This window comes from Pseudorca crassidens, chromosome 20 (genome assembly GCF_039906515.1).
Source record: "Pseudorca crassidens isolate mPseCra1 chromosome 20, mPseCra1.hap1, whole genome shotgun sequence".
NCBI lineage: Eukaryota > Metazoa > Chordata > Mammalia > Artiodactyla > Delphinidae > Pseudorca > Pseudorca crassidens.
In genome coordinates this window covers 14,602,440-14,630,384 of record NC_090315.1, presented here as the reverse complement: position 1 = coordinate 14,630,384, position 27,945 = coordinate 14,602,440, and the positions used below count along the sequence as shown (strand labels likewise).

General features: G+C 54.3%; 4 protein-coding genes and 1 pseudogene across 7 annotated transcripts; 2 read left to right on the top strand and 3 right to left on the bottom strand.

The window, feature by feature from the left end:
• The first annotated feature begins 105 nt into the window (after positions 1–105).
• On the top strand, positions 106–8,588 carry NFKBIB (NFKB inhibitor beta). The gene is made up of 6 exons (XM_067719463.1): positions 106–378; positions 5,921–6,026; positions 6,109–6,442; positions 7,246–7,334; positions 7,425–7,682; positions 8,441–8,588. Exons 1-6 carry the CDS (start codon positions 200–202, stop codon positions 8,534–8,536), a joined length of 1,062 nt encoding a protein of 353 aa, XP_067575564.1. The 5' UTR covers positions 106–199; the 3' UTR covers positions 8,537–8,588.
• Positions 8,589–8,665: 77 nt separating this feature from the next.
• CCER2 (coiled-coil glutamate rich protein 2) lies at positions 8,666–12,700 on the bottom strand. Its single transcript, XM_067719476.1, has 5 exons — positions 11,011–12,700; positions 10,715–10,755; positions 10,466–10,553; positions 9,674–10,137; positions 8,666–9,009 (listed from the first exon to the last, which is right to left on the bottom strand). Exons 1-5 carry the CDS (start codon positions 11,084–11,086, stop codon positions 8,920–8,922), a joined length of 759 nt encoding a protein of 252 aa, XP_067575577.1. The 5' UTR covers positions 11,087–12,700; the 3' UTR covers positions 8,666–8,919.
• SARS2 (seryl-tRNA synthetase 2, mitochondrial) lies at positions 10,470–23,872 on the bottom strand. Of its 2 annotated transcripts, XR_010939119.1 has the most exons (18): positions 23,567–23,872; positions 19,514–19,609; positions 17,963–17,992; positions 17,244–17,384; positions 17,107–17,161; positions 16,722–16,785; positions 16,378–16,483; positions 15,645–15,692; positions 15,289–15,397; positions 14,925–14,970; positions 14,753–14,840; positions 14,546–14,655; positions 13,785–13,878; positions 13,597–13,689; positions 13,419–13,484; positions 13,168–13,331; positions 10,715–10,755; positions 10,470–10,553 (listed from the first exon to the last, which is right to left on the bottom strand). XR_010939119.1 is itself a non-coding variant. In XM_067719462.1 (16 exons), the coding sequence occupies exons 1-16, from the start codon at positions 23,831–23,833 to the stop codon at positions 13,188–13,190; spliced, it is 1,557 nt and encodes a 518-aa protein (XP_067575563.1). In that variant the 5' UTR covers positions 23,834–23,871; the 3' UTR covers positions 12,845–13,187. The 2 variants fall into 2 exon arrangements, 1 of the variants encoding a protein (XP_067575563.1); XM_067719462.1 differs by lacking the exons at positions 10,470–10,553; positions 10,715–10,755 and having other exon boundaries at positions 12,845–13,331; positions 23,567–23,871.
• On the bottom strand, positions 19,616–23,197 carry LOC137214996 (large ribosomal subunit protein eL39-like; annotated as a pseudogene).
• Position 23,873: 1 nt separating the features above from the next.
• Positions 23,874–27,142, top strand: MRPS12 (mitochondrial ribosomal protein S12). Of its 3 annotated transcripts, none has more exons than XM_067719479.1 (3): positions 23,874–24,133; positions 24,429–24,496; positions 26,457–27,142. In XM_067719479.1, the coding sequence occupies exons 2-3, from the start codon at positions 24,448–24,450 to the stop codon at positions 26,825–26,827; spliced, it is 420 nt and encodes a 139-aa protein (XP_067575580.1). In that variant the 5' UTR covers positions 23,874–24,133; positions 24,429–24,447; the 3' UTR covers positions 26,828–27,142. The 3 variants fall into 3 exon arrangements, with proteins under 3 accessions (XP_067575580.1, XP_067575578.1, XP_067575579.1); XM_067719477.1 differs by having other exon boundaries at positions 23,874–24,137; XM_067719478.1 differs by having other exon boundaries at positions 24,054–24,142.
• Positions 27,143–27,945: the final 803 nt, after the last annotated feature.

Below are 27,945 nucleotides of genomic sequence, written 5' to 3'. Positions count from 1 at the left end.
TAGAGAGTCGCAGTCCATCTGAATACTCTGATTGGTCACGGTGTGGTATGGGGGCGGGGCGTTTACTATTTAACCCAGTCTGATTGGCTGAGTCAGGGGGCGTGTTGGGGAATTCCCCCCAGGGCGGAAGCGCTAGAATTCCAGGCAGAGCCCAGCGACTGGCGGGCGGCCGCTGGGGTCCCCTGAGGCTTTGGGGGCCATGGCCGGGGTCGCGTGCTTGGGGAAAGCTGCGGATGCCGACGAATGGTGCGACAGCGGCCTGGGCTCTCTGGGTCCGGACGCGGCGGCCCCCGGAGGACCGGGGCTAGGCGCGGAGCTGGGCCCGGGGCTGTCGTGGGCGCCCCTCGTCTTTGGCTACGTCACTGAGGATGGCGACACGTGAGTGAACCTTAGGCTGCCACACCGGGCCCTAAAATCCCACATCTGACTCCCTATTAGTCTCTGATCCTGACTTCCCAACCTCTCAATCCTAAATCTGTCTTCTAATGCTTTCCCTGACCTCTAACCCCCAAGTCTAACCTTTGATAAATCAATTTCCAATCTAATTTTGATCCTAACCCCTTCCTTTCTGGAACTCTGGTTCTCAGAGCTCCACATCCATTGATTGATTCCACATCCAAGGCTCGATTTGACCTTCCTGACTGCGGTCCTGAGACCTATGTTAGAACTGAAGTTCAGGCAGGCTCCTCCTGACATCTCACCTCTAAATATGATCTTTGATCCTTAGCTCCTAACTTAGACGCATTAGATTTTGATTTCCGAAATTAATACTTGGCTTTTGACTCTAAGATCCCACCTTCTGAGCACTAATCTTCAAACCTTACATTCAAACAGAAAATGTAAACTCCATGACAGCAGGGATTCATCTGTTAAACAAATATTTATCCGACACCGACAACGTTTCAGGCCCTGTTTTAGGTGCCGGTGATAAGGCAGTGAAGAAAGCACAAAAACTTATGACTTGTGGAGCCTACATTCTAGTGGGGGTATATAGATGGCAGGGCAGACAGACTTACAGAAAGGAAGGGAGGAAGGGTGGGAGGAACAAAAGAGAAAGAAAGGTAGAGAGAAGGAAAGAAAGAAACAGAAAGCCACATAGACACAAAGTAAGAAAGAGAGACAGAAGAGAAGAAAGATAGGAAGAAACAAAGATGGAAAAATGAAAAAAAAATAAGAAAAATGGTATGTCAGAAGATAGTAAGTTCTTTGGAGAAAAATAAAGTAGGAAAGTGAGGTAAGTAGATAATCTGGGGAGAGCATTCCAGGTAGAAGGAACAATGCTGTAAAGGCCCAACTGAGGGAATGTCCCTGGGGTTTTTGTGTGTTGTGTTTACAGTTGTACCCCCAGTGACGGAACAGTGCCTGGCCCATAGGAGGCACTCAAGAAACACCGATCTTCTCAAAGAACCAGCTGTGGTTTCATTTATTTTCTCTATAGGTTTTTTTTTTTCTTGCTTTCTATTTTGTTGATCTTTCTTCTGACTTTCATTATTTACTTTCTTCTGCTTACTTTAGGTTTAATTTGTTCTTCTTTTTCTATTTTCTTAAGGTGGAAGCTGAGGTCATTGATTTGAGACCTTTCTTTTTTTCTAGTATAGGTGTTTCGTGTAAATTTCCCAGAGTAGTGCTTTAGCAGTATCTCACAAATTCTGGTGTGCTGTGTTTTTATTTTCACTTAATTCAGTACACTTTCTAATTTCTCTTTTGATTTCTCCTTTGGCTGGTGGATTATTTAGAAGTATGTTATTTAGTTTCCAGATAGTCCAAATATCTTCCTTTTATTGGTTTTTAGTTTAATTCCATTGTGTGTGCACTTGAAAAGAATGTGTATTCTGCTGCTGTTGGTGTAGTGTTCTCCAAGTGTCAGTTAGAGGTTGTATTGGTTTCTTTGGTTCTTCTGTTGTTCAGGTCTACTGTATCCTTGCTGATGACTTCTGTCTACTTGTTCTATCAGTTATTGAGAGAGGGGTATTGAAATCTTCAACAATAATTGTGGATTTGTGGATTTCCTTGTTCTATCAGGTTTTCCTTCGTGTAATTTGACGCTCTGTTATTAGGGGCACAAATGTTTAGGATTATTATGTCTTCTTCCTTAATTGACCTCTTTATCATTAGGAAATAATCTTCTCTATCCGTGGTAATATTCCTTGCTCTGAAATCTACTCTGATATTAAAATACTCACTCCTGCTTTCTTTTTTTTTTTAAACTTGTTTTTCATTGAGTATCTGTTTTTTACGCTAGCCAACGTTAGGGGCTTTCGTGTATGCTGTCTTATTTATTTATTTTTTGGCTGCGTTGGGTCTTCATTGCTGTGGGCAGCCTTTCTCTATTTGCGGCGAGTGGGGGCTACTCTTCGTTGCGGTGCATGGGCTTCTCATTGAGGTGGCTTCTTGTTGTGGAACACGGGCTCTAGGCGCACGGGCTTCAGTAGTTGCAGCGCATGGGTTCAGTAGTTGTGGCTCATGGTCTCTAGAGCGCGGGCTCAGTAGTTGTGGCACACGGGCTTAGTTGATCCGTGGCATGTGGGATCTTCCCGGACCAGGGATTGAACCCGTGTTCCCTGCATTGGCAGGCGGATTCTTAACCACTGTGTCACCAGGGAAGTCCTTCACTCTTGCTTTCTTTTGACTGACTGGTGTTAGCATGGTATATCTTTTTCCATTCTTTTATTTTTAACCTATTTTAAAATTTATTTTAAAGGGTGTTACTTGTAGGTAGCATATAGTTGGGTTTTGCTTTTTTATTCAATCTGACAGTTTCTACCTTTTAATTGGAGCTTTTAGACCATTTACATTTAATTTAATTATTGATATAGTTATGTCTATCATCTCGTTATTAGTTTTCTACTTATCTCTTCTTTGTTTACCTTTTCCTCTTTTTCTGTCTTTTGGAACGAGCAAATTTTGTTCCGTTGTATTTCTTTCTCTTTTCTTTCTTTTTTTTTTTTTTTTTTTGCGGTACGCGGGCCTCTCACTGTTGTGGCCTCTCCCGTTGCGGAGCACAGGCTCCGGACGCACAGGCTCAGTGGCCCTGGCTCACGGGCCCAGCCGCTCTGCGGCATGTGGGATCTTCCCGGACCGGGGCACAAACCCGTGTCCCCTGCATCGGCAGGCAGACTCTCAACCACTGCGCCACCAGGGAAGCCCCGTTGTATTTCTTTTGTTGGCTTATTACCTTTAACTCTTTGTTTTTTATTTTAGTGATTGCTCTGAAAGACAGGTTGGCAAACTATGGTCTTTGCCAACAAAGACAGGCAAAATCCAGCCAGCTACCTGCTTTTGTATGGCTGTGAGCTAAGAATGGTTTTTACATTTTTAAAAGGTTGGAAGAAAATCAAAAGAAGAAAAACATTTCATTGCAAGTGAAAATTATATGAAATCCAAATTGCAGACGCCATAAAGTAAGTTCTGTTGGAATCCAGCCATGCCCATTCATTTACATATCGCCAATGGCTGCTTTTGCATTCTGACAGGAGAGCTGAGTAGGTGAAAGAGAGACCATGTCGTCCACTAAGCTTGAATTATTTATCTGTCCCTTTACAGAAAAATTTGCTGACTCCTGCTTTAGGGCTTATAGTGTGCCACTTTAACTTATTATGGTCTGCCTTCGAGTGATGTGATTCCGCTTCTCATAGCATAAAAGAACCTTAGAATAGTATATTTCCATTTGTCTCTTCCTGGCCTTTGTTGTATTGCTGTCGTACATTTCACTTATACATGTGTTATAAACTCCACCAGACACTGTTATAATTTTTGCTTAAACAGTCAATTCTTTTTAAAAAATTATCTTCTAAAGAAATTTACATATTAAGAAAGAAAATCTTATGTACTTACCCGTATAGTTACTGTTTTCAGTGTTCTTTATTCTGTTGTATAGATCCATATTTTCGTTTGACGTCATTTTCCTTTTGCTTACAGGTTTCCTTGAACATTTCTTGTGATGTGGGTCTGCTGGTGATGAGTTCCTTTTGTATAGTTGAAAGCAGCTGTATTTTGTCTCCATTTTTGAGAGATATTTTTGCTGGGTTAAAGAATTCTAGGTTGACAGTCCGTCTTTGAGTACTTTAAAGACGTGGCCGCATCGTGTTCTCCTGTATTATTTCCTTTGTGAAACCTGCTGTCGTGCTTATTTTTATTCCTTTATACTTAAGGTATCTTTTCCTCTGGCTGCTCCGAAGATATTTATCTTAGTTGTTGATTTTGAACAGGTTTTTCATGTGGGGCCTCGGTATACTTTTCATATTTCTTGTGCTCGGGAGTCATAGAGCTTCTTGGAGCCGTGGGTTTATAGTTTCCATCAGATTCGGAAAACTTTCTAGACATTATTTCTTCAAACGTTTTTTCTATCCCCCTGCTCCTTTAGGAACTTGTTACGGATAGACTGGGCCGCTTGAAGTTGGCCCACGGCTCACTGATGTCCTTTCCGTTCTGAAGTGTTCTCTGTGTTTCATTCTGGAGAGTTGCTATTGTGAAGTCCTCAGGTTTGCTAATCTTTTTTTTTTGGTAGTGTGTAATCTGTTGTTAATTCCATCCAGTGTCTTTTTCATTTCAGGTGCTGTAGTTTTTATCTCTAGGAGTTCAGTTTGAGTCTTTTTTTTTTTTTCTTTTTTTTATCCATGTCTCTACTTAACTTGTTGCGTGTGTAAGATACAGTTTGAATGTTCTCGTTTGCTAGTTCTGCCGTCTGAGTCATTTCTGGGTCAATGTCCATTGGTTGATTATTCTCACTATGGATCATGCTTTCCTGCTTCTTTGGCAGGCGGATTCTTAACCATCTTATCTTTGATTAGATGCCAGACATTGTAATTTTTACCTTGTCAGGCTAGCTAGCTTTGTATTCCTATAAATACTCTTAAATATTGTTCTGGGATGCGGTTAAATTACTTGTAAGTAGTTTGATCCTTTGGGGTTTTGCTTTTATGATTTGTTAGGTGGGTCCTGAGCACCCACCTAATCTGGGGCTCATTATTCCTCATTACTGATGAAGTAAGACCTTCCGGAGTATTCTACCCAATATCCTGTGAATTGTGGGTTTGTCCTAGTCCCGGCCCTGTGTGAGCACCAGGCATATCTCTCTAATCCTTTTGGATGGTTTTCCCCCAGCCTGGGGTAGTTTCCTTACACCCTTGCACTGACCAGTATTCTTCTAAATACTCAAGAGGCCCCTCTGCGATCCCTGGGCAGCTGTCTCCTCTCTGGTTCCCTGTCCTGTGACTCCAGCTGCCTTGCTCTCCTGAGACTCAGCTCTGTCTCCTCACCTCAGGCAAATCTGCCTGCGTTCCCCTTTCTGCATCATGGCTTGGAAACTCTCAAGACAGAAAGCTGTGGCAGTCAACTGAAGGGCTCATCGAGTGTGCTGCCTGTTTCCCTAGAATTGCTGTCATTCATTGCATGATGTCCAGTATCTTGGGAACTGTTGTTTCATATACTGTATTATGTCCGGTTTTTTTTGGTTGGTTGGAGATGGGAGTGAAATCTGGTCCATGTTACTTCATCTTGGGAGGGAGTAGAAGTCTACTTAATAAACACTGGAGACTTCCCTGCTGGTCCAGTGATTAAGACTCCACGCTTCCACTGTAGGGGGCTCGGGTTCTATCCCTGGTCAGGGAGCTAAGATCCCACATGCTGTGCGGTGTAACCAAAAAACCCCCAAACCAAACCAAACCAAAACATTGATTAAACAAATTTGCTGAATTAACTCTGACCTGACCCTCCCAGGTTCCTGACAGCTGGTTCCAAAACTGTGGTCATAATGCCTAGCACCCAGTAGGTGCCCCACGTTTGTTGAATGAACGCACGCTAGAGTACGTGACCTCATAAGAAGTAAAACAAACAAACCAAAAAAAAAACAAACAAACACCCAAGCAAACTAAAAAGAGAGTGCCAGACCTCTGCCTTCTGACCCCGTCCTTGTCCTCAGGGCCCTGCACTTGGCCGTGATTCACCAGCACGAGCCCTTCCTGGATTTCCTCCTAGGATTCGCCGCTGGTACTGAGTACCTGTACCTGCAGAATGACCTGGGCCAGGTGAGCCACCCGTACACACCGTAGGGCTTGGGGGCCAGGCTTCTCTGTGTGACCCCCTAACCCCTGCCTTCTGCTCCTGCAGACAGCCCTGCATCTGGCAGCCATCCTGGAAGAGGCATCCACGGTGGAGAAGCTGTATGCAGCGGGTGCCAGCTTGCTGGTGGCGGAGCGTGGGGGCCACACGGCGCTGCACCTGGCCTGCCGCGTCGGGGCACACGCCTGCGCTCGTGTGCTGCTCCAGCCCCGCCCCCGGTGCCCCAGGGGAGTCCCCAACACCTACCTCGCTCAGGGCTCTGACCACACCCCTGACACCAACCACACCTCTGTTGCCTTGTACCCTGAACCTGACCTGGAGAAGGAAGAGGATGAGAGTGAAGAGGACTGGAAACTGCAGTTGGAGGCTGAAAACTATGAGGGTGAGTGTCCTCTGTCACTGGGAAGGGCCCGGGCTCCCAGGCAGGGTAAGGGTGCCTGGCTCTGGGCTCGGCTCTCCTGACTCAAAGCCTGGCCCCTTGGGAAATAATACCGAGGCTTTAGGGAACCCAGGCATCAGGCCCAAGGACTCCTGCTCAGGTCCCAGCTTATTGAGAACCACAAGCCCCAGGCCACCCAGGACAAGGGAACTCAAGCGCCAAGCCCTCTGGGAAACTCTGGCAGCCCAGGTTCCCAGAGGTTGACATTGGAGTTCAGGGACAGCCCTCCTCAGCCGGGCCTCATGGGAAAATAGACCTTGTCTACCCAGGGCCCTAGCATCTGAGTCTCACCTCCCCCGTCTCTAAGCCCACCCAACTACTTGGGACCAGGCCCCTCCACAGGTAGAAGGGCGGGACCCAGTGTTCAGGGCCCACCCCACCCCCCAAGGTCATAGGCCCTTCAACTACTCAGGACCCAGGAATTTGGGGTCCTGGTTCTTTGTGAAGTAAGACCAGAGACTCAGGTCTCCTAGCCCCAAGATCCAGGCCTCCTGTCCAAAGCCCCTGGGCTCTTCACGCATGGGCCCCAGACATCCCACAACCCAGGCATTGGCACTACCAGCAAGTTCCAGACCACCTGAGACTTAGGCATTTGGGATGCAGGAGCCTCTTTGATACACCCAGGCATTCAGGAGCCAGACCCCAAACTCCATCACCCTCAGGCCACAAAACCATCCCCTAGGATCGTGGCATTGGGGGCCCAGGCCCACCCCCCTATCATCTGACATAGGTCACTCTGTCCCCAGGCCACACCCCACTCCATGTGGCTGTCATCCACAAAGACGCGGAGATGGTCCGACTGCTCTGGGAGGCCGGAGCTGACCTCAACAAACCGGTGAGCTGCCCTAGGGAGAAGGCGTGGCAGGGTGGAGATCTTCCCCGAGCGGGGCAGGGTCTCCTCTAACCTCTCTGCTGCACCCCACAGGAGCCCACATGTGGCCGCAGCCCCTTGCACTTGGCAGTGGAGGCCCAGGCAGCCGATGTGCTGGAACTTCTCCTGAAGGCCGGTGCCAACCCCGCCACCCGCATGTACGGTGGTCGCACCCCACTCGGCAGCGCCATGCTCCGGACCAACCCCATCCTCGCCCGCCTCCTCCGTGCACACGGAGCCCCTGAGCCCGAGGACGAGGACAAGCCCGGCCCCTGCAGCAGCAGTAGCGACAGCGACAGCGGGGACGAGGGCGTGAGTCAGGAGGAAAGACTGGGCGGCCCAGCTTGGGGGTCAGAGTAAACGGGCAGGTGGACGGGGGAGAAGAGAAATTAGGCAGCACGTTGAGACTGACGTTGGGCTGCTGTGATTAGAGAACTCAGGCAGCAGTGAAAGTGATACCAGACAGCGATCAGGGGAGACCTGGACAGGGGTGGCGGGGAGAACTCAGGCAGTGGCAGAGGTAGAACTCAGGCAGAGGGAGAGAAAAGACCTTGGTCCTAGTGGTTGGTAAACATAGGCAGCAGAGGGTGGCAGCGTGGGGAGTTGTTTTGTGGGAGCAAGAGCTGGAGAATTTAGGCTGTGGGAAGATGACCTTGGGCAGCAGTGATTCAAACACGGGCAGCGGTGGGGAAAGACCTAAGCCAGCGGTGAGGAGGCTTCATTGGAGAACCCAGGCAGCAGAGACACTGCTGGGGGCAGGGGCTGTCGTTGAACGGTGGGGGTTGAGGAATTTGGGTAGAGGCAGAGGGAAGGGGCGGAGGGGGAGACCTCAGGCTGCGGCGGCTGAAGGGCTGGAGAGGCAGCAGGGCTGGAGCCCAGGCAGTAGTGCTGGGAGAACACAGGTGACCTGGAAAGTGGTGCTTAGAGAACTAGAAGCAGGGAAGTTGAACTGGGAGTGGGGAACTTGGGCTTCAAGGCAGCACCCGGTTCTCAGGGTGGGTGGGAGAACTTGGGCAGCGGGCAAGGTGGCAGCCACCTGAGCCCCTCTGCCTGGCCCCCTCTGCCCCCAGGATGAATATGACGACATCGTGGTCCACAGTGGCCGGAGCCCAAACCAGCTACCTCCCACCCCAGCCTCGAAACCGCTCCCTGATGACCCCATCTGACTTAATTGTGAATAGAGTTTCCAATTTAATAAAAAAATCCCAGTTCTGACAACAGTCTCCTTCCCAGGCCTCCCGCCCACTCCTCAGCTCCTGTCCCTCTAAAATCAAGTGCTACACGATAAGCCTTGGTGGTTTTCTTTGTGCTTTATTCACTCGGGAGGGTTGGACTGCGTTAGACGGGTGTCAGGGCTGTTTCCTGAGTCAGTCTGAGCCCAGCCCCTCTCCCCAGCTCAGACTTGGCCCCTCAGGCCTGGTTTCAAGGCGCACCCTTCTCCCCACTCCTGCAGGTTGGGGAGCAGAATGGGGTGATGGACTGGAAGGGTTTGGGTGTCAACAGTCCTAAGCCGTAGGGTGTGTGAGGAAGGAGGACACGAGGTCAGGGGTCAGCCCGCCCTCCTGAGCTCCTCTCCCAGCATCTCCGTCGCCTTCTTCAGCTCATCTCTCGTGTGCTCCAGCCGTTCCACGTCATGCTCCTGGGGGGATCAGAAGTGGGGTGCTCAGCACCCACCTTCAAAGGCAGGCCACCTCAGTGGTTGCCCATGAATGTGGGCCAGGTCAGTTCACTTAGTGGCAACCAGCAGTGGTCATCCTGGTCATCGTGGGCCGCGATGGTCGCCCTGCTGGTTGCTGCAACCCTGGAAGGGTCACGGCAGCTAACGTGGCCAGCGGTGAGGCCTGTGGTGTGTGCCATAGCCAACAGCGGCAGACAGAGGACTAGCAAAGGCGCTCCGCTGGGATGCTGTGACCCATTTGTGAGGTGATGGCCATTTCGGTCACTGCCACCACCTTTGCTTCTCATGACCCAGCAGTGGTGTCCATCTAGAGCCCAGTGAACCAGCCGCGGCAGCTACTTCTCATGGTGGCCAGCTTGCTGGTCACAGGCTAGCAGTGGTGGCTAACTCGGGCACTTCTGTGTGGTAATGGTGGCCTCTTGGTTACTGCAATGGAAGTACGGAAGCCCTCCTGGTCAAGTGAAGGCCCCACTTAGATGTTGCTGCCTAGTCCTCGTGTCAGTCCTGGTCACTACGGCCCGTTTGTGGTGGACCTTGCTGTTTATGGCCCAACACCGGTGGCTGTTCGGTAGGAAGTCCACGGACATCTGCTCCACCCCACTCCCCCCTTGCCTCCTCCACTCACCTCCCTGTCCGAAGCCTTTCTCTTCTCCTGCTTGGGCTCAGCTTCTGCCTGGTGGAGGTGGTGGCGGTCCTCGTGCCTCTCTCCACCCGCCTCAGCCCCCGGCCACAGGCTGTGGCCCCTGCCCAGCACCTGCACCCCCTTCTCCTCTGCCTCAAACTGGGCCGTCCCCTCATCGCTGGTCTGCTCTGCCACCCGCTTCCACGGGCCCTCAATGGTCTCCACGGGCCCCCTCTCCTTTTCCTCCTCCTTTCTGTGGTCCTCCTGGCGCAGCTGGCCGTGGAGCTGCCCGCGGATGGCCTGTTCCCGCACTTCGGCCTTGTGGGTCCTTTCTGCTGCCTCCGCTTCCTCGTCCCTCACCTCCTGGCTGGACCTTGTCTTCCCAGCCTCTGGCTTTTTAAAATCCCCAACCAGGAGGCCTTTCTTTTCAGTGGACCCACAGCCGCAGGACTCTGTCTCACACATTTCTAGAGGAAAGAGAGAATGTTCTCTGTGCAGCCAAACAGAAAACAGCCCTAGAGGAGTTCTGGGGCTGCCCGAGGTCCCACAGGGGCACTGCCCAGACCTGGGAGGGGAGAGTCAGGTGCTGGGAGACACTCTCTGCCCCCATCCTGTACCCTTGCAGGGAGCCCCGAGGGTGGGGCTAGGGGCCAGGCTCCTTCAGTCTGGACACACTTGACAATGCCGGGCCAGCCCAGACAATGGCTCTAGGATGAGAAGAGGACACCCCTTCCTCCAGGCAGCCCTGGTGGGGTGGGAGCTCCTAAGAGGAACTGGGGCCTGGGCCCTCCTTACCTTTGTGGAGCAGAGCCATGCAGGGGCCTCGCTTGGCCTGGCCCAGCATCAGCACTTCTGTGACCACCTCTGCCAGACAGCGGGTCAGCTGGGGGTGAAGGGTCAGAGGGGAGGTTGAGGGTAGGGCAGATGGGGGGCATGAGAACAGTGGGAGGGTTGGAGGGGAGACAAAAGATCGTGGAGGGGGCTGGGCAGGGGGGACCAGGGCCCCAGGGAGATGAGGCAGGGCAAGAGGGCCGCAGTCCTCACCTCCTCCTTGGAGGGTCGCGGTGCCAGGGGAGCCGCGGTGGCTGTGGAGGAAGGACGGGGGTGCTGGGCTCGCACTCCGGGCGCTGTCCCGGGTGCTGATTCCAGCTCCGAGGTCGTCCCGGTACCCACAAGTCCCCTCCCCCAGCCCCCCTGCCAGGTGCGCCGTCTCCACCTGGAAGCTCAGCCCGTGAAAGCTCTAGTCTGGCCCCGCTGGGTGCGCCATCCCCGCCCCCGGTCACCCGAGTCCCCCGCTCCCCAGGCTGGCCGGGGGGGTCGCCCTGGTCTCAGGCGCTCACCCGCCCCGAGCAGCAGCGCCAGCAGAGGAGGCAGCAGCAGCAGCAAGAGCGGCACGGTGGGCTCGCGGCGCTGCATGGCGGGGCGTCCGGACCAGGGTCCTCGCACCGTGCGGCCGGGGAGGCAGCTCCTTATAACCCGCGCCCCCAGTGGCCCCCACGGGAGGAAGTGACGTCACCACCACCCGCTCCCCGCCAGATGGAGGGCAACAGCTGCGGGGCGGAGACCCGTCTGAGACCCTCAATTATTCATGGGGGCCCACTCCCTGCACCCTCCCCTCCAGCTTCCAGCCCCTGAGCTCCAGCGCGGGGGCGGGGGGGGGGATTCTCTGCCCAGGTAAACAGGGTCTGATGAGCTTAAGGCCCCACTGGGAGGCGAGACCTGGGTTTGAATCCAGAGGCAGCCACTTACAGACCAACCTCAGGCAACTCCTTCCTTTCCTTGGCCCATTTTCTCCTCTGGAAAGTGGGTCTCATAAATCTACTTCCTCAGAGCTGTATCTGGGCCCCACCTGAGTCCCAGCTCCTCCACTACCAGCTGTGCAGCCCTGGGACAACTGCTTAATCTAAGACCTGTTCCTCACTTGTGAAACAGGGCTGGTGACAACCTACTCCACAGCTTGATGGGGAAGATTAATCAGTTAATGCACATGTTAGCTTGGGCAGCGCTTGGCACTGCGAACTACACAGGTCCGAGCTCCTTCATCCCAGGTATTTTTATTGAGCACCCATTACATGCCCAGTCCTCTTCTAGACCCTGGTGCTACAACAATGAACGGGGCTACTGGCAAACTTCCCTGGCCTCTTGGAGCAGACATCTGAGAATGGGGAAAGACAACACTCAAGGAAGGAGGCTGCGGCGCAGCGCAGCACAGCGGCATAGATGCTGAGTGCTGGGGTTTCTACTTTGGCCACGCTGGTCAGGGACGTCCTCTCGGAGGAGGTGACATCTGGGCTAAGGCCTGAGTGACAAAATGCAAGCAATCACACAAGATCTAGGGAAGAGTAGCCAGGGAGCGGTCTAGCAAGTGCAGAGGCCTGAGCTGGGAATAAGTCTGAGAATGAGAACAGCAAGGCAGGTTGGGGGGTGGCCAGAGCACGACAGGGAAGAGGCTGGTTGAAGAGGAAGGTGGGGGGCAGGTCACGTGGGGCCCCGTGGACCATGGTGACAGCTTGCCCTTTCCCCTGAGTGAGATGGAGCCACAGGAGGGCCCTGAGCAGGGAGGGATGTGACCCAACGCAGGGGTCCACAGGGTCCCTCTGGCTTTGTGCGGGGGACAGGGAGCAGGAAGACGGCCGACAGACTGCCGCGACTCTCCAAATGGGAGATACCAGTGGACAGGCCCAGGGAGGGGCCAGGGACGAGAGGGCAAAGGAGGGTTCTGGAAATATTTTGAAGGAGGAGCTGCCGGGGTTTGCTGAAGGATGGGATGTGGATGTGGAGAGGAGAGAACAGTCGAGGATGACTCTCAGGGCTGCGGCCTGAGGAGCTGGGAGAGCAGTTCCAGGTACTGAGACAGAGGCACTTAGGGGAGGAGTGAGTTCTGGCTTCACCGAGTTTGGGCTGCTTCCTGGACCCCACCCGGAGCTGGGGAATGAGGGGGGAGGTTGGACGTGAGGTGCCACTTGTCCCAGAGTCAGGGGAGAGGCCTCGGCATCCTCTCAATTCCCTCAGTGGCCCCCAAGCTACCCTCCACGTGCTCTGGGGATGCTGGACACTTCTGGCTTGGTTCCTGCAGCCACAGACCCCCTGAGGATTCAGCACCTCTGAGCAATAGCCCAGCATCCCTAGCAGGTTGGCCAGGCCACCCCCCTAACTCACAGACCCACAAAGGCCTTTGTTCCACTATTTATTGGGGGACTTTCTCTTAAGCACTGAGGGCGGGAAGAAGGAAGGAGGGATGGAGGCCTTCCCCCATCCCTAGAACCTCCAAGTCCCCTTGGAGGAAACACTGCTTCCCAGCACAGGCTGGGAGCTCCAACGACAACAGGGTCACTGACTGATCCTGAGGAAGTAGGGGCACAGGAGTGGTGGACCCTGGAGTCCAGGGGCCCAGGCGGGGAGCTGACATCGGGAAGGCAAATGTCGGGATGGCTCAGGACAACAGGTCCCAGGGGCCCAGCGACCCCCTAAGCTCCAGGAAACACCGACAACCCTACTGGCCAACGAGGATGAGTCCTCAGCTCGAGGCAGGCTGGCCCGGGAGCCTGGGCTTCTGGGGCTGGTTGGGGCCGATGTACTGGAGAGGCACGTGGGTGGGGGTCGTGATCCGATCGGTGCTGAGGTAGGGCTGGAGGACAGGGGGCACGAGCACCGAGCCGTCCTGGGGAGAGAGCAGGCCTCAGGCGGCTGCCCTGCCAGCCCTGCAGCCTCCGCCTCCCTGCGTGAGATCCTCCCGCTGCCCCCTCACCTTTTGCTGATTGCTCTCCAGGAGCGCAATGAGGAGGCGGGGGACAGCACAGGCTGTGGCGTTCACCTGCGAGAGGGGCACGCTCAGACCCAGCTGCCGGCCGGCCCAGGGAGGGGCTGAGGTGGTGGGCCCGGGGCGCCGGGGCACTGGGGAGGGTGGGCGAGGGTGTGTGGCTCACCGTGTGGGCGAACTGCAGCTCCCCGGCCTCCGTCTGGACCATGACGTGGAGGCGGCGGCTCTGGAAGTCCGTGCAGTTGGAAGCACTGGTGACCTGGGCATGGGGGTGGGGTGGGCTGAGACGATGGGCCGTCGGCGGCGGTGGGGTCCTCTTTCCCACCCTGTCGCCCCGCCGGGCAGGGGGCTCACCTCGCCAAAGCGGCCTCGGCCCGGCATCCAGGCCTCGATGTCAAACTTGCGGTAGGCGGGCAGGCCCAGCTCCTGGGTGGGCATGTCCAGGACCCTGCAGCCCAGGAGAAAGACATGGCAAGGGCCAGCAGGTGAGAGGTGGTGGAGGAGCGGGGCAGGGGCAAGGGGAGGCGATGGAAGAGGAGGCAGCCAAAAGAGGGAAATGCAAGGGATAAAGTAGAGGACAGTGGCAAAGGGGAAGAGGTGGCCGAGTGGGCTGTTCACCATCGCCGTGCTTCCTTCTGTAACAGGAGCACCCTCAGGTTTTTGTAATGGGTCACCCAGATAGAAGTCCACCCTTCCCAGCTTCTCTTGAAAGCTCCGTGTGACTGACAGGGTGCGAGGAGGTGGGGCTTGTGACGTCCAGTCACCCCCTTAAAGGGAAGGGGTGTGCCCTCGCCCCCTGGAGGGTGAAGAGCCATCCTGGACCATGCAGATGAGGCAGCACCCTAGGGATGGGGAGCAACAGGAGGGAAGGGGCCTGGTCTGGACACTGGAGTGCCCTGCGCAGCTTATGCGGCCATTACGATCCTATGCGGGATTTTATAGACTGATAGGTAGACGGACATCCTATATATAATCGTAACACAGGCAAAAGGGGGCAGAGGGAGAAGAGGTGGTGAGGATTTTCAAGATGGGGGAGCACCTAGCCAGCCCTTCCCTCCCTCCTCCCTCACCCCCATCCTCTGCCACCCACCTCAGCCCCCGGCCCCTCCCCGCACCGGAAGTGCAAGCCCAGCTCTGTCAAGATCTCCATCTGAAGGGACAGGAACTCCTCCAGCAGCTGCGAGCTCTGCTCCAGCCCAGGGCCTGTCACCCCAAACATCTCCACCTGGGGCAGGGCGGGGGGCACAGGAGTCAGGAGGCGCTAGGCTGTTGGGCTTGACGGGCTGGGGCGCTGGGCTGTTGCCAGTCCTAGCTATGCCAACCTTGGTGAAGTGGTGCACTCGATACAGCCCCCACGGCTCCTTCCCCGTGTCTGTTTCCGCCCGGTAGCAGGTACTGGAACAAACCATCCTGGGGGGAGCAGGGTAGGTGGGGTCAGGGAGAGGAGAGGGAATGTCACTGGTGGGGACAAGGTCTAAAGGAACTGGGCATCACCTGATTGGCAGATCCCTGAAGGCCACAGAGTGGTCCATGAAGTAGCCTGGGAGGAGAGGAAGACAGAATGGGTCAGCCAAGGCCACCATCCATCCAGCCATAGGAAACCTTTGTGAGAATTAGGAAAGGTGTCCCCTCTAGCAGACGCAACCTCAAGTCAGGACATGTGGCTGGATCCTCACCGTACCATTGTGCAGTAAACAACCTACACAACTGTACACGTAGGCCCTGGGGTCACTGAGATATCCTGGGCGTGCAGCCATCACCCGCCAGGAGGCTCCTGGCTGTCCCCTTTCGATCCCCTCCTGCTCTGAGGACACTGGAGGTGTCCTCACCCCACTCTTGCCCCCAGGTAGGAACTCACCTGCAAGTCCCACCTCTGCTGTCCCGGCCAGGTTGAGGTCTTCAAAGCGCGAGGGGTCGATGTTGTAAATTTGGGATGGTTTGGCATTTGGTGTCATCCCACAGCCTTCCTGGGGAGGAGGCCAGGCCACAGAGGTCAGGGGTCAGGTAACCTGGGTGGCCCCCATTCTGCAGTCACAACCCCTGCTCCTCCCCTAAAAGCATCTGGAATCACCCTGAGCTCCCTGTTATGGCTTGACCCCCTCAATGCAGCCCCAGGGCAGGTTCCTCGGGGGAGACGGGCTGGTCTCTCCACCTGGAACCCTCAGAATGGGGCCTGACACACGGCTGGGCATGGGGAACAGAGTCCTCACTCACAAACACAGCTCCTCGGAGAAGGTCTGGCACCGTCATGGGGGTGAAGCCCTGTGAGGGGGGACGGGAGGGGTGAGGAGCACAGCCAGGACCCCCACCAGACCCCAAGCTCAGGCCTGAAGAAAGGACGCTGCAGGGTGGGCCAATGGCTCCCCCGTGTCACTCCAAAGTCCATTTCACTTCAGAGGAAATCGAGGCAGGCCTGAGCAGTGGGCTTGAAGCTGGACCTGGGGTCCTGGGCCCCTGTCACTGGGGCCCCCTCTGCTGGTGCTTCCTGGTTTCCTCACTTGGATATACCACTTAGATCTGACCATGTCCCTCCCCTGCTGAAAGCCTTCTGTGGCTCCCCAGTGCCCTCAGGAAATGTCTGAGTCCCTCACCATGGCCAACATCCCCTGCATTCATCCCTTGCCGACCCCTCCAGTTTCAACGGATGCTGTATTTCCCCAACACTCCCTGTACACTGCAAGCAGGCAGTGAGGGGCAGTGGTTACAGGTGCGGCTCCACACGCTAGCTGGGAGACCCTGGCTAGTTACTCCCTCCTCCATCTTTAAAGGGGATAATAATAGCACTCACCTCGTAAAGTTGCCCTAAGAATTAAATATGTCAATAATACATGTAAAGCTCTGAAAACAGTGACTGGAGCAGAGGTCACCCCCTCCTCTCCACCCTGAGCCTTCAGAGCTCAGCTTCAATGCCACCCCCTCCAGGCAACCCTCCCATCCAGGCCCATACCCGGTGGATGAGCTTGTTGAGTGTGAAGTTGACCAGGCCGTGCTGCAGGAGGGCCCCAGCCCCACGCAGGTAATAGGAGCGGTGGCCAGACACGTGGGACAGACGCCTGGGAGACAGATGGGCAGACAGGTGGGGGCACGTGGGCCAGGGCTGGTGGGGGAAGAGAGGGACTCAAGCACCCCGGGGCAGAGGCCCAGCTGCCAGGCAGGGGGCCAGGCATCAAACATTCATGCCGGGCAAGGCCCTGGCAGTTCCACATCCCATGCTGAGCCCAATGAGGCGGAGCCGGCAGCCAGCTGTTGGGTTGGGAGGGCTGGGCGATGGGGGCTGGGAGGGGGGCTCACTTCTGACGGATGATGTCGAGTTTCTCAGCTATTTCCAGGTGGCCCCGGGGTTGGAAGGAGAAAGCTATATACGGATGAAAAGCAATGGGGTAAGAGGGGGAAGAGAGACAGGGAACAGGGACAGAGAGAAAGAGGATTAGAGAGAGAGCGGAAGGAGAGGAGGACAGAGGGAGGGAGAGAAAAGGAGAGGAAAAGAGAGGGAGGAGGAAAAAAAGACAAATACATGTGTGCGTGTACACACACACACGTGTACCCGCACACACACACATACGAGACAGGGTGAGAAATGAGAAAGCCCTGGGGCTCTACAGGCTCCAGCCATGGTCCCAGACCCCAGGAGCCCCCGCCCCCAGCCTGGGGTCCCCTGGCCTGGGCTGTGGTCCACCTGGCTTGTCTCCAACCACATGGAGCACTCGGGCCTGGCTTTCGTCCCCGACGGGCTGCAGGGAAACAGTGGGTGTCACTGGGACGGTGGCACTAGGTGGAGCCCTGGCCTCCCCCGCTGCCCAGCGTGACGCTCACCACGTCTGGGTGGGTCTGGTTGGGCAGCCTCAGCGCCCGCAGGTAGAACTGCTCCTCGAGTTGGGCCTCCTTGGGGTACAGGAGCATGAGTTGCTTCCGGATCTCCCGGCCACGTGCCCGCAGACTCTGATACTGGGGGTCCTGGGAGTGGGGCAGGCAGGGTCAGCCCAGGAGCGGGTGGGGTCCCTCAACCAGTTTGACCTTGATCCCAGCTAGCACAACCTCTGTGGTGGATGTCTGCTGCTGCCTGTTTTCACTCAACATCTTGTATTTCCTTCCAGGAACCTCCCCTCACCACCACAGGGACATGGCTCTGGCCTGGTCTACTAGAACATTCCATTGCTTTGACCATAGTGATTGGCTTAAAGACAGGCACATGACCCAAGACGAACTCATGAGAATCAGCCCCAGGGCTGTGTCTGGAGCTGTCAGGAAAATGGTCCTCTCTGCACCAGACCCTGCCTCCCCTTGCCCCAAGGGGAGAAAGCTGGTCTGGGAATAAGAAGGAAGCAGAAGCAAATATGGGCCAGGACCTGGATCCAGCTGTACCTGAAGCCAATCTTTTTAGTTTCATGAATCAATAGAGCCTCTTGATGTTATTTTCCTTACTCCTATTTGAGTTATGTTTTCTATTACATACAATGGAGACTTCATGGCTGATAATGGGATCTTTGCTGCCCACCCCTCACCAGGGACAGGATATCAACTCCCTGTAGTACCTGCTGCACTTGATTGTGGTCCTGGTTTACCTGTAGAAAAGAGAAGGAGGCGGTGATCAGGTTGATGAAGTTGGGGATGGGGAGGAGGGGTGAAAGGTCAGGGCCAGGGGATCTGAATTCCTTGCTCTGCTGGTGCCTGGCTGGACCCTCCTCCACTCTGTGCCTCAGTTTCTCTGTCAGTAAAGCTGGGAGGAGGCAAGGTAACATAATAGTAATCATGCCTGCAGCTCCATTTATTGAGTGCTGCCTCATGCCTGGCCAGGTGCAGAGGACTCTCATATGATCCTATTTCTTCATAACCCACTGCATGCGTTTCGCGCGTCAATGTGATGCCCGTTTTGTAGATGAGAAAACTGAGGCTCGGAACGGTAAGGTCTGTGAGCATGCATTTGGAGGCCTGAGACCAAGGGTCTGTGATACTCTGAACCTTCTGTGGTCCTGAGCACCAGAGGGAATCAGGCAGATCTGGGTCTGAATGTTGGGTGCCTACCAGCTGTGCGCCCTTAGGCAAATCTCTTCCCTTCTCTGAGCCTTGGTATCCTGGTCTGTGAAATGGGCTAACGGGAGCTCCTTAGTAGGGCTGTTGCCTGGCTTCCTGAGAAGATGAGCTAGTGCTCACTGAACATGAACTGTGATCAATCTTGTTGTTTTCACTGGCTGCTCGCCTGTGATGCATGTAGCCCCGGGCCTGGCAAGACACAGCAGGTCACTGGGAGATGTAGTTAGGGTTGGGAGAGTGGTGAAAAGCTGCCCAAATGCCTGGGTGCCAATGCCACCTCTCCTGCTTCCTAGCTGTGAGACAGGCACATTTGAACCTCTTGAGGTCTCTGTTTCCTCAGCTGTAGAACCGGGTTTGTATTCTTCCTGACTCACAGAGCTGTGACGATTGAGAGTAAGGAAAGCACCTAGGACAGCGCCTGGCAGGCAGCGATGGCTATGGACACGTCTGCTATTATTACGATGATTGCTTTTCAGCCCTCTGTGGCAGACGCTGTTGGCTGTCTAACCCAAGACGATTTGCCCTCCTTCCTCCTTCTAGCCAGAGATCCCTGACTCAGTTCACCCTCCCCTGGGTAGCCTGCAGTTCAGGGAACGTGGGCCCAGCCAAGGTTGCCTCTTGTCATTGACTGGTGTGGCTGTGGGGTGTCTGGGCCCGTGAGACATGAGGGGACTCTGCTGGATGCTTCAGGAAAGGTCTCCCTGCTCTTGGAAAAGGCACTCAAGCCAGAGAAGTCCTGTTTTCTGCCTCTGGCAGAGACATGCCAGGAGACGCTGTACTACGGCAGGCACCCTGGGACCCTGAGGGGGCAACTGAGGTCAAATCAACATGGTGAGGTTGCAGGTGGAGAGAGAGGGAAGGAACCTGGCTTAGGGATGCTGGGGGGAGCTGCTAATTCATCAGTCCCAGGGATGCCTGGCCCTGGGTGGCTTGTTGTGTGACATAATGAATGTCCACCTCCTTCACGTTCCATAAATTGGGTTTCCTGTTACCTGCAGCCAGAGGCATCCTCCTGCCACCCCACCCCACCCACCCAGGACCCCCGCGCTCACCAGCAGGGCCTGCACTGCCTCAGCCACGGCCCCCTTCTCCTCCTCCAGGCTCCGGATCTGCTCCCGCTGCTGCCTCAGCTCCTGCCATGTTGAGATCTGGGGGTGGACACAGGAGGGAAAGATGTGAAGCGGCCACTGTCCCCTGCCCCTTCTGGCTGGAGCCTCGTCCCCTCGGCCCCCTGGACCAGCAGTGGGGTGAGGTAGAGACCACTCACTGTCCCCCAGTAGCCATTCTCCCCTCCTTCCCTTCAGTACTTGAACCCTCTGATGTTTAGCCGGGCACACAGCTGCCCAGAATTAAGACACACTCCCAGCCTCCCGGGCAGCTACATGTGTCTGTGGGCCCAAGACTGACCAAGGGACATGAGCTGAAGTGGTAGGTGTCACTCTTGAGTTGCCTCCTTAAAGATAAGCCCCCATTCTGGACTTTCTCACTCCCTTTGGACTGGACGACGGACCCTGAGGAGAGGTGAACAGGACAACCCCCTAAGGGATGCAGAGCAAGAAGACGAAAGGACCTGGACGCTGGGGGACGTGGAGCTGAGCCGCACTTACCTCTTGACTCTCATGTGAGAGCAAAACAGCCTCTGTCCTATGGGGCGGCCACGGCAGCTACACCTGCACTCACCAACCCAGGGGGGTCAGGAGGGTCAGGAGGGGCGGGAGAGACGCAGCCCCCTCCAGCCCTCACTCTTTGGGCACACCTACTGCTGTGGAGTCCCTCTGTGAGCCCAGATCCCCGAGCAAAGCCCTCTGTCCTCTCTGGCTGCAGTTTTCCCTTCGACAAAATGGTGCAAGCAACACTGTCCTACATCCCTGGAAGGGGGAGGGGAAGCCAGAGGGGAGAGAGGGAGGTCACAGGATGGTTTGTTACCCACTTGGTGGCTCCCCCTGGATGTCTCCTGGACACCTCCCAGCTCACCGTGTGCAAGAGTGACTCTGGGAAAAGTATCTCCCCCACATCTGCTCCTCCTCAGGGACAGCCCCACTAACGCCCACCCTCCACCCCAGTCCCGCAGCCAGGTACCACGTCCTGACCTTTCTGTCCTTCCTCATCTCCCCACTCCTGCCCCACCCCAGATCCCGTCATCACCCCCCAGAAGCCCTGTGCCAGCCTCCTGGTCTTCAGGCTCACCTTCTCCAGTCCAGCCAGAGTTCTTATACAATCCTCTCCTGCCTGAGAGCACCCCTGGCCCCCAGCGCCCCCAGGAACAAACTGCATGCCCTGCTACTGCCTGACAAGCCACACGCCATACTCCTCTCCATACTTATGCCCTAAGGAAGTGTTTTTCAAGCTTTGGAATGTGATCCGTTTGTGGGTTATAAATTTAACTTAGGGTCTCTAAACCAGCACTTTAGTAAACTGAGGTAAAACATACATAAAACTTACCTTTTTATTTTTTTCTTTTTCCCAACAAAAGGTTCACATGTTTATTACTGAGCTACACAGTGAGCAGTGGTGAGGAAAGATCAAGAAAAGAGGAGAGAGCATCAAACACAGGCAGTTGTTCCAGACACTAGTGATGTTCTGACAATGTGCGCCACTTCATATGTGAGGCTCCTTATAGACCCAGCTTGGTTCTTCTCCAATGTCTTCTCTTAGAGTTGTACCTGATTTTATTACCAGTTTTCATTCGAATCCACTGGGGAATGGGACGATTCTACTTTTGTTTCTTGGCCAGGAATCGCTTGATCCTGAAAGTCTTGTGAGAAGACATGGCGAGGAGTAAATCCAACCACCAAAATTTACCATTTTAATAATTTAAAAAGTATTTTAAAAATTTATTTATTTTTGGCTGCATTGTGTCTTCATTGTTGCATGTGGGCTTGCTCTAGTTGCAGTGAGCGGGGGCTACTCTTTGTTGCAGTGCAAGGGCTTCTCATTGCGATGGCTCCTCTTGTTGTGGAGCACGGCCTCCACACGGTGCATGGGCTTCAGTAGTTGTGGCACGTGGGCTCAGTAGTTGTGGCGCATGGTCTTAGTTGCTCCATGGCGTGTGGGATCTTCCTGGACCAGGGCTGGAACGCATGTCCCCTGCACTGGCAGGTGGCTTCTTAACCACTGTGCCACCAGGGAAGTCCTTTAACCATTTTTTAAGTGTACAGTTCGGGGAGGAGGGATAAATTGGGAGATTGGGACTGACCTATACACACTACATAAAATAGATAACTAATAAGGACCTAATGTATAGCACAGGGAACTCCACTCAATATTCTGTAATGACCTATATGGAAAAAAATCCAAAAAAGAGTGGATATATGTATATGTATAACTGATTCACTTTGCTGTATAGCAGAAACACAATATTGTAAAGCAACTACTCCAATAAAAAAATTTTTTTAAGTGTACAGTTCAGTGGCATTAAGTACATTCATATCGTCGTGCTATCATCATAACTACCCATCTCTGGAACTTCTTTACATTCCCAAACTGAAACTCTGTACCCATTAAACTTTCTCCCCTCCTGCCCCTGACAACCACCATTCTACATTCTGTCTCTGTGAATTTGCTCCAGGTGCCTCATACAACTGGAATCACACAGTATTTGCCCTTTTGTGACTGGCAAATTTCACTTAGCATAACGTCTTTAAAGTGCATCCACGTTGTAGCATGTGTCAGAATGTCCTTCCTTTTTAAGGCTGAATGCTATTCCATTGTATGTATTTACCACATTTTGTTTATCCATTTATCCATCAGTGGACCCTTGGGTTGCTTCCACCTTTTGGTCACTGTGACTAACGCAGCTATAAACATGGGCATACAAATATCTGAGTCCCTTCTTTCAGTTCTTTTTGGTAATTCTATGGTAATTCTATGTTTAATTTTTTGAGGAACTGCCATATATTTTTTGTTTTTCTTTTTTGAAAAATTAATTAATTTATTTTTGGCTGCGTCGGGTCTTCATTGCTGTGCACAGGCTTCCTCTAAGTTGTGGCGAGCGGGGGCTACTCCTCCTTGCAGTGTGCGGGCTTCTCATTGCGGTGGCTCCCCTTGTTGCGGTGCTCGGGCTCTAGGCACGCAGGCTTCAGTAGTTGTGGCACACGGGCTCAGTAGTTGTGGCTCGCTGGCTCTAGAGCACAGGCTCAGTAGTTGTGGCGCACGGGATTCGTTGTTCCGCGGCATGTGGGATCTTCCCGGACCGGGGCTTGTACCCGTGTCCCCTGCGTTGGCAGGCGGATTCTTAACCACTGCTCCACCAGGGAAGTTCCTAGTTTTTCTTTTTTAATTAACTTCTCTGAGCCTTAACTTCCCCTCTGATAAAATAGGGGAAATAATGGTACCCACCTCATAAAGTTGTTGTGAAATTTAAATGAGACTCATCTGTGTAAAGCACTTAAAATAGGATGGTAGGGGGGGCCCAAGAGAGGGCTGGGAGGATTTGGGGTCCCCATCATCCTCAGCACCCCAGCAGGGTCTAGAAGTATGGTGACCCTGGTTCTAGTTCCCCAGCATGCAGTATTATATAAGTGCTAGCTTTATTATTATTAATAATAATATTCACTGCCTTATTCTCAACATCTGGAACACAACAGGGGTGCTCCCTACATATCTGTTCAAAAGCACATTCATTCATTAAATAACACTATTTAACTGCCTACTACCTGTGGGGTAGGTGCACAACTCTACCTCTCATTCTCCAAAGGCAAGAGGCAACCCCCGCCCCTACCGCTGATTCACACCCCCCCGCCGCTGATTCACATCCCTGTCCCCCATTTTCCTTCGTGGCCTTAGGATAAGCCTGGCATGAGGTCTAAGCACAGAGGACGCTGGCAGACAGTAAGTTCCTAACGCAGAGTGGGTACCCAGCACGCTTTATGGGGCAAGCGCATCATGGGTATCTAGACAGTAGGGTCTTAGCACTCTGGCTAACTGGCACGTAGTTAGGTGCCAAGTACAACACGTTGGCTAAACTTGGGAAGGAACTAAAATTCCTGCGATAAGACCGGCCCCTGCTGGAGAGTTTCTTGCTAGCCCATTTCGTCCGTAAAACGAACAGCCAATAGACAAAGCGGCCCGGCCTCGCAACCACCGGCCGGCGCAAGCGCACTCACGATCGCGGGCAGATCCTCCGACCGCAGCTCCCCCTTGCGGAGCTCCAGGGCGCGCGCGGCCTCTTCCGGGTATGCGCACAGCGGCTCCATGTCCAGCTGAGGGAGCGCGCTGTAGCCCTCACGCGCGTGCTCGTACAGGAGGTTCCGGTCTCGTCTCTCCGTAGCGAAACTTCTCCTTGGGCTCTGGTTGCAAACGCAGCCTTCCCGGAGCCGCAAGCCCCGAGCAGCCACCAGAGGCCACAAGCGCCGCATTATGGACGCAGCCATCTTGGAAGGGGGACAAAGAGTCACCACTCTTCGTCCCGCCCACTACGCGTTTAGACTAATTGCAAAGCAGCTATTCTTGGGACTAGCCAATCAGAGCCTGGAAGGGGTGAGCCCTCTCCCATGCCTCAAGAAAAAAGATCAGCGAGAACAGTTGACCGAGATTGACACTGTCGTTGCCCAATCGTCGTCTGTTCCCCGCCCCTTCAGTGTACGGGAGAGGCAGAACCAGCCAATCCCTGCCGGGATAATCCCTAGACCGTGCTAGAGGCCGCGTTCGGCGTGTCTGTGGACCCGGCTGGGGTCGGTAAGGTGGGCAGAGTTCTCGGGTCCTCCAAACTTCCTGGGCCTCCTCTCAGTTTCTAGTTTCCTTCTGTTTGTGAGCGGGGGCGGTTGGGAGAGCCTATTCAGAGCAAGACTAAACTTACGGAGGGATTTTCTGTTAGCAGCGTTAGGGGTTGTGGTTTTACAATGAGAGGAAATTCCTTAGATTTAACCGGAAGGCTCCGAGAGTGGGATGGGGAGAATTTGGACCCTCCCCCGACTACGGCCACTTTCCCCTCCTCCTGCTTAATGAGTCTCTTATCCCCTAACACAGGGACGCTGCAGGCGGCGGGATGTCCTGGTCCGGCCTTCTCCGTGGCCTCCGCACGTCCCTAAATCATGGTAAATGGGGGGCTTGGGCTGCAGAGACGAGGCTGCGTGAGGGTTATTTCCCCTGGGACTTGTGTCCCTCTGCCATAGCCCCGAGTTTCGGCGGAGCAGGGGTTGCAAGGGCAAGAGGTAGGAAGTAGCATTTAGGCGTCTGGTGGGTATCAGGAGTTCGGATCAGTTATTTTTTTCAGCAAATGATATTAAATACTTCCCATGGGTGAGACATCCAAGCAAGACTTTGAAGTCATTCATTCAACTGATGTTTTCTTTTCCTTTTTTTTTTTTTGGCCGAGCCACACGGCTTGTGGGATCTTAGTTCCCTGATCAGGGATCAAACCCGCGCCCCTTGCACCCTTGCAGTGGAAGCGTGGAGTCTCAACCACTGGACCGCCAGGGAAGTCCCCAACTGATGTTTTTCAAGAGCCTACTACATGCCAGGCACTGAGAGGGACACTTTATTTATGAACCTAGTTCTTCCACAAACATCAAATGATTCTCCTGGGCCATGCCCTTATGAGAAATATTCCACTCAGTCACTCTGCAGACCTTTATTCACCAAGGGTCACAGGACTGGACAAGACAGATCTGTGCCCTGCTTGGGGAATCTGGGCTGGCTTGACATGCATATTTCATGGAAGCCTCTCACACACGGTGCTCAGGAGGGAGACCTGACTGTGGTGCCCACCATACAGATGAGGACACTGAGGCACTGAGAGGTGAACAGTCTTGGTCAAGGGCAGACCCGTCGGAAGAGACTTCTAGGAATGTCTCGTCCTCTCTGAGGATTGTGCTGTAACTTGAGGCATAAGGACACATGGAAATGGACTGTAGGGCCAGGACCTGCCCTGAATCTGGAGGGGAGTGTGACGTTTGGGTGTGAGAGGGCATTCGTGCTAGTGACACAGAGAGAGGAGGCACCTCACAGCTCTGGCCTGGGAGCTCCAAGGGGACATGGCCCAGGGTTGTCTCAGTCACCACTGCATCTCCATTATTGATTGGGGCCAAGACACAGTAGGTGCTCAATGAATGTTTGTTGAAGAGAATCCAGTTGTTGGAGTCTTTTTATGTCCTATTTCCTGTCTATGAGCACATCCTGTCATCTACCTTAGAACCATATTCCTGCCCTTTTCCCCCACCTGCCTTTCCTCTCACTGCACTGCAGCCACACTGCCCTCCTTTCTGTTGTGTTTGTGGACACAGGCTGAGGCTGGAGCAGGGATAACGAGGGGGCAAGTGAGGAGATGAGGTCAGAGAAATAGCTCGCAGACCATGTGGGGCCTCGTGGTGGGGCCTCGTGGGCCCCCGGGGGGGAATTCGGCTCTTACCCTCACTGAGATGGAGCCACAAGAGGGCTCTGAGCAGGGGAGGGATGTGATCTGACCCAGGTGTCCGTGGGGTCCCTGTGGCTTCGAGTGGGGAGCAGACAGTAGGAGTCGGGAGACCTGGGAGGAGGAGGAAGGAGGACAGGAGAGTCCAGTGGGAGACGGGGGTGGACAGGACCAGGGTGGATGCCATGGGGGAGGGAGAAAAGGGATTCTGATCAGTTGTGAAGGTTCAGTTGATAGGATCTGCTCACCGGGATAGGAGAGGGTGCGACGGGAGGAGGAGGAGTGACACCTCCCCTTGGGGTCGCTGTGGAGCAGCATAAATTAACGTAGGTACGATGTATAGAACAGTACAGGACACAGTGGGAGCCTGTTTGCGTTTACTGTTGTTTAAACAGCATTAAATTAATGTCTTCTTTGCAGAATAAAATGAGTTAATTCATAGAAAATGCTTAAAATAGGACCTGACACGTGGTGGTTACTCCATAAATGTTATATTACTCTCAGCCGTGAGTACCCCTAGCCGTAAACAGATGCACCCTGGCGAAGTGCTTGGAACGGCGCCGAGAACACCAGAGCGGAGTGGCTGATGCTATCATCTGTTCGCTGGGATAATAACCGCGGCCCTCCCGGTTGTGTCTCTCCAGGCCTAGCCCTGGCCCCGCGGCCTTTTGCCCCGCGTCCCATGGCCACCCTGAACCAGATGCACCGCCGGGGGCCTCCAAAGCATCCGCCTACGAAAGTGGGCCCCACGGAGGGCCGGCCACAGCTGAAGGGCGTGGTCCTGCGCACGTTCATCCGCAAGCCCAAGAAGCCCAACTCGGCCAACCGCAAATGCTGCCGCGTGCGGCTCAGCACCGGTCGGGAGGCCGTCTGCTTCATCCCCGGAGAGGGCCACAACCTGCAGGAGCACCACATCGTGCTCGTGCAGGGCGGCCGCACGCAGGACCTGCCCGGCGTCAAGCTCACCATCGTGCGGGGCAAGTACGACTGTGGCCACGTGCAGAAGAAGAAGTGACTCCCTCCCCACCTCCCGGGACACGGCGGGTGGGTGATCACCGCAGAACAAAACCTTCCCCTCGGGGCCCCTGCAGTGTCCTTGGGAAGCTAGTACAACTCTAGAAGTAGCTGGTCATGGTTCAAAGCCTGGCCGCCTCTTCCATCAGGACCACCCTTAACCCATAGTGGTCCTGGGTGTGAGTCAGAAAAAAGGCGCCCCTCTCCCAACACTCTTGGTTTCCATGTTGGCGCCAGGGACCTCTTCTGCTGGGACGAGACACTGTAGTGCCATCTACTGGGAAGGGGTTGCAATAAACACAGACACGCCCCCCCACCCCCTTGTGGTATTTGCATGGTATTTGCCCTCTGTGTGGTCTTGGGCACCGACATCCCCTCTGGCCTCAGTTTCCTCCTGCAGAAAAAAATAGCTCCACTTGCAGTATCGCCTTTGTTGGGTTTGGTGAAGATTAAACTGGGTGCTTTATGTGTATAACACATGCAGTGGCCACTCTGTTTTAAACTTTGGAGTTAGTGGGCAGCACTGAGGCCCAGTTCCCCTTCCTGCAGGCTGAGGGCCTGGGCACGAAAGCCCTGCTGTCAAGCTTCCTCATCTGAAAAGTGGCAGTAATTGTAATGTTGGCCACGAAGGGGTGTTGCAAGGATTAATGGTGTGTGCTGCTCTTCTGTTATTCTCAGACTCACACACACCTGGATTCACATCCTGCCTCCACCTCTTCCTTGTTCTGTGACTCTGGGTGTATTTGCTTCCCCCTCTGGCTTCAGTTTCCTCCCTTGGAAAATGGCACTGAGAGTGATGCTGCCCTCACGCGATCATGTGCTTGGCCATGTTAGGTTTGAAAATTGGGGAGCTGAGCTTGTATCATCAGGCTTTGGAACCCAATGTCTGGTATAAGTCCGGCTTCCCCTGTTTCCTGGCCAGGTGACGCTGGGCAGGCCTTTTAAACTCTGAGCCCGTTTCTGTCTGGACTAAATGGCAGTGATGACAGTGCCTCCGTGAGAGCTGCTGGGAGAACAGCTGAAATCGGGCACAGGAGCTGTTGGGTGAGCCCTTGTAGCCCGTCTCTGGGTTCTCAAAGCCCACCTCTGTTTCTTGCACGGCACTTAGCACACCTGAAG